Source organism: Orycteropus afer, unplaced genomic scaffold, assembly GCF_000298275.1.
Source record: "Orycteropus afer afer isolate SDZICR_OR568_19922 unplaced genomic scaffold, OryAfe1.0 scaffold00874, whole genome shotgun sequence".
NCBI classification, from domain to species: Eukaryota; Metazoa; Chordata; class Mammalia; order Tubulidentata; family Orycteropodidae; genus Orycteropus; species Orycteropus afer.
The window spans coordinates 393,884-398,510 of record NW_006922461.1 but is presented as its reverse complement, the minus strand read 5'-3'; the positions used below and the strand labels follow the sequence as shown (position 1 = coordinate 398,510).

The following is a 4,627-nucleotide window of genomic DNA, read 5'->3' as shown; positions in this document are numbered from 1 at the left end:
GCGGTTCAAACCCACCAGCCACTCCTCGGAAGGAAGATGGGGCAATCTACTTCCGTAGTGATACTGCCTCGGAAACCCAAGGAGGGGTCACTATGAGTCTATGAGTCGGGTCTGACTCTACGGCACATAACAACAACAAGAAGCTATATGTGGCTATTGAAATTTAAATTTTATCCATTAAAACTAAATAAAATATAAAATTCAGTTCCTTGAGTGTACTAGCCCCATTCTAAGTGCTCAGTGATCACATGTGGCTAGTGGTTTCTGTATTGAACAGTGCAGAAAGTTCTACTTTCTAACAGTACTGATGCAGAATCACTCTCAGGTTCCCCCAGAACAAATGGGAAACATCACAAGTTTGGGATGGGGTTAGAGTAACCCTAATTGAGTGAGTTTGTCAAGTTATCACAGTGTTTTGTTGTTTTGCATTCTGGCCTGATCACATGGGTCAGGTCAAAGCTCTGGTCTTTACTTCATTCTTACATGCATGAGTTCCACTGATGTTTGCAGGAGTTGAATGAAAAGAGTCAAAACTTAGTCTTTATAAGCAATTCTTGTTAACAATTTTTTTTTCTCCTAGAAGCTCTTAGTTAAAAGAATTGTTGTTGTTGTTATGTGCCGTCGAGTTGGACCCCACTCATAGCAGCCCCTCCTTGGGTTTCTGAGGCAGTATCACTACAGAAGTAGATCGCCCAACCTTCCTTCTGAGGAGTGGCTGGTGGGTTTGAACCGCCAGCCTTCTGGTTAGCAGTCAAGTGCCTTAGGCACTACACCACCAGAATAGAAGGAGCTAAGTTTTATCTGGCAGCTTTTACTATACTTGACTTTATTTTTTTCATCATAGTGCAGGGCACACTTACTCCTTTTTCCTCTGCCCACAGGCTTCCTTTTCCTTCTGGGCTGATCAAGACAATTCGTTTTATCATTTTCAAAATACACGAAAGAAAGAAAGGAGACATTATTAGTGGCAGATCACAACTGCTGTACTCTTGGCCATATAGCACTTCATGACATGCCCTTTTGTCCACATAATCTTGTTGCTGCTCCCTGTGTTATTGTTGTTATGTGCTGTCAAGTCGGACCCGACTCATAGCGACCCCTCCTTGGGTTTCCGAGGCAGTATCACTACGGAAGAAGGTTGTCCCATCTTCCTTCCGAGGAGTGGTTGGTGGGTTTGAACCGCCAGCCTTCTGGTTAGCAGTCAAGTGCCTTAGGTACTACGCTAGCAGAGCTTCCGCTGCTCCCCATAGTAGCATCTATATGGCTAGGCTGAGGGCTGCTGTGTCCATAGTGTTCTGGTAGGTCTTCTGAAAGACACTGGAGTAACCAGCGCCCTGTCCCTCTGAGCCTGCCCTTTGTTACTGGGAGCTAATGGGAGTAAATTAGAATGGAGGGCCTCTGTGTTCCTATGGAATCCACAGAACAAGCCCTAATACTGGATTCCTAGTTGTTGATCTCACAGATACTGACAAAACCACCACAGAGAGAATTTTCCTACACATACTGTCCATTAAGAGATTAAAAACAAGAGTTAAAAATCAACAGCTAGGAATTCCATACACAACCTCTCCTCTACCACTTTTATACATTGACACGTTGAGGGCACTGAGACTCTGGCATGACTTTTGTGGACAGCCCCTTGGCCCCTGAATTGGATGGTTTTCATGTCAACAAATCTCTGAGATTTGTTGCTGAGGGGCCCCTGGATCATGTCCAGTTGTGAAGACAAGAGAGAGTAAAAGTTGGCTTTGAGAGGGTGAGGATATCTTCTTTCCCCTTTTCCATTAGTGTCTTTTCTCAAGAAATATCCTGGACATCACAGGTGGAAAAGAAGGAGGGAGAGGAGGAAAAGTAAGGTGTACCTACAAAGGCTTTGTGCATCTACTCTCTGCTCACAAGAGTCAACAGCTGGGTACCAGACTGCAGATAACACCTCTGTTAAATCCCCATTCAGCACCTCCCTTCAGGTTCAAATGAGACCTAACCTGCCCAAAGCTGTATTCTCTGTTTACTTTTTGTGATACCATCTTTTTGCTACACTGGAGGGAGTGAGGGAAGTTACAGAACTTGCCTGCCATCTTTGTTTTCTTTCCCATCATCCCCATCATCTTTGTCACAGTTCTCTGCCTCGGAATGAGGACAGTAGAGGGATAAAAAGTTAACAGATGCATAGAGCAGTAGCTGGCATCTTATTAGGCTAAGATAACTAACTGATGCTTTTCTGGAATTGGTTGTAAGTGATTTTTCCACTTTGCCTTTTCCTTTTGGTCTTCAGTAGTTGATCTCAAGTGTGTGAATTCTCAGGTCCTCTTTGTGGCAGGAGGACATAGGAGCACCAGGATTAAAAGCAGGTCAGGACTCTAGTTAATGAACTTTATTTGAAATGCATCCAAAAAATAATGTGGTTGATAGAGAAATGGGTAGATATGTAATAAAGGAAACACAGTAAATTGTTGATGGTAGAATCTAAGTGGGGTGGTATACAAATGTTCTCTATAACTTCTTTCAGTTTTTCCTTGCATATATGAAAAATTTTATAATCAAATGTTAGGGAAATAAAAGTAAGTCAAGGAGGAAGTAAAGATGCAGCAGAGAGGAAATGGCCCAGTACAGTGAGACCTTCATGGTGATAACTGGTGCCATCTGGTGCAGGCAGGCAAACGGACCATTGTTGGTGTGTTTCGTGTTCCAGAGGCCTTGCTTAGGGTATAAGCACCCAGGATTGTGCCCTTCCTCCCCTCTGGGATCTGGTTTTGTATGGTGCCTTTTTCTCATGACTTTTGCATGATGGCCTTCCTCTCCTTTCAGTTAACTACTTCTGCTTTGGGGAGATGGTCAGCATTTTGGCTGCATTCAGGCAAAATGGCTTCCTTAGTCCAAGCTAATACTTTATGTTTTTCTCCTTGTGTTTCTCCCTGGTGATTTACAGAGTTGGTGTTGACCCAGATCAAGACCCACCACCCAACAATGACAGCTTTCAAGTCTTACAAGGGGTAAGTCATAAGAGACACTTTTTCCAGGGAAGACATTATTAAAAGTAGCTGAAATGCATTGAGCACTGATTACATGCCAGGACCTTTATGAGGAGTCCCTCTTTGTGATCTGGACAAGGTGGTACTTGTTATCCCTATTTCAGGTGATTAGATGTTGAAGTTTGAGAGTTTAAGTTAGTCATCTAAGGTCAGATTAGAATATGATAGAGCCAGGATTTGACCCCAGTGTCTATATTCTTAAGTAACATACTAAGGGGATGGGCTGAGCACAAGAATGTTTAAACAAAGTCCCCAACTCTCTACATTCCCAGAATCAATATATTGGGGATTTGCTTACTGTTACTGGTTGTATGAGTGGCGCCCAAGCAGGGGAAGGAGAGTGTAATGATTTCACTATCCAGATCAGGGACTCTGAGGAAAGGAGGAGAGAACCTGGATGGTTGCAGGGCCTGGGGTCCTCTACAGATCTCTGAGTTCCCCTTCAGCTCAGCAGTGGCAGAACAGTAGCTACCACCCCCTTAGGTGCTAAAGGGGCAGCAGTATAGCCTGGGGCAGAGTACTGGGGAGGCTGGCTGTAGAATCAGTGAGTGGTACAGCCTTGTAGCAGTATCTTGGGAGGGGCTTGCTAAGGCTTCTGCTAGTGTGAAAGCAGAGCAGGGCACCTGAGGCTGCAGAAGGAATTGTGGGGGAGAAAACAGTGGTGTTGGCCTTTGGTTTGGTCATCTGCTCTATTTAATATTGCTTTATTACTAACTGCCCCAAGATAACATTTTATTATACTCATGGATTCTCTGGGTCAGGAATTTGCAAAGGATATGTTATTGTTACGTGCTGTCAAGTCGGACCTGACTCATAGCAACCCTTCCTTGGGTTTCCAAGGCAGTATCACTATGAAAGTAGACTGCCAAACCGTCCTTCCGAGGAGTGGCTGGTGGGTTTGAACCGCCAGCCTTCTGGTTAGCAGTCACGTGCCTTAGGCACTATGCTACCAGAGCTAACGTAGGGATAATTTTCCTCTGTTCCATGACATAGTAGAAGCAGCTTGCTTTTCCTCCACAAAGTCCAGGGCCTCAGCTGGGAAAACTCAAAGGCCAGGGGTAACTCTATGGCTGGGAGCCGGAATCATCTGAAGGCTTATTCACTCATGTCCAGTCCTGGCCTGGGAGGACTCAGACTAAGATTGCTGGTTGGAATGCCTTCATATGGCTTCTCCACGTGGTCTGAGCTTCCTCACAGTATGGTGGCCTCAGGGTTGCCAGACTTTGTACCTGATAGCTCAGAGTCCCAAAAGTGAGTGTCCCAGCAAGCAAAGTGGAAGCTACATCACTGTTTCTGATCTAGCCTTGGAAATATTATAACATCGTTTCTGTGGCACTCTATTAGTTATAAACAAGTTACTAAGGCCAGCACAGATTGAAGGGGAGGGATTATAGACTATAACCTCTGAGTGGAAAGAGTGGGAAAGAATTTGTAGGCATGTTTTTTTTTTCTTTTTTTAATTTTATTTTGATTTGGGTGAAGATTTACAGAGTAAATTCACTTTTTACAGCAGTTCACATAATATACTTTGTTTCATGTCATTGACCAAAATTTACAATGCAACAGCTCCCCTCCCACTTCCTCCCCATAGTTAC

The 4,627-nt window shown here is 44.1% G+C and overlaps 1 protein-coding gene across 1 annotated transcript in view; it reads left to right on the top strand.

Moving 5' to 3' along the window:
• The window catches only part of SLC9A7 (solute carrier family 9 member A7), a 111,959-nt gene that overhangs the window by 80,011 nt on the left and 27,321 nt on the right, over positions 1-4,627 (top strand). Inside the window, exon 13 of the mRNA XM_007958204.2 lies at positions 2,930-2,993. Within this exon, the coding sequence (XP_007956395.2) occupies positions 2,930-2,993 (64 nt within the window). The remainder of the gene's footprint in view (positions 1-2,929; positions 2,994-4,627) is intronic.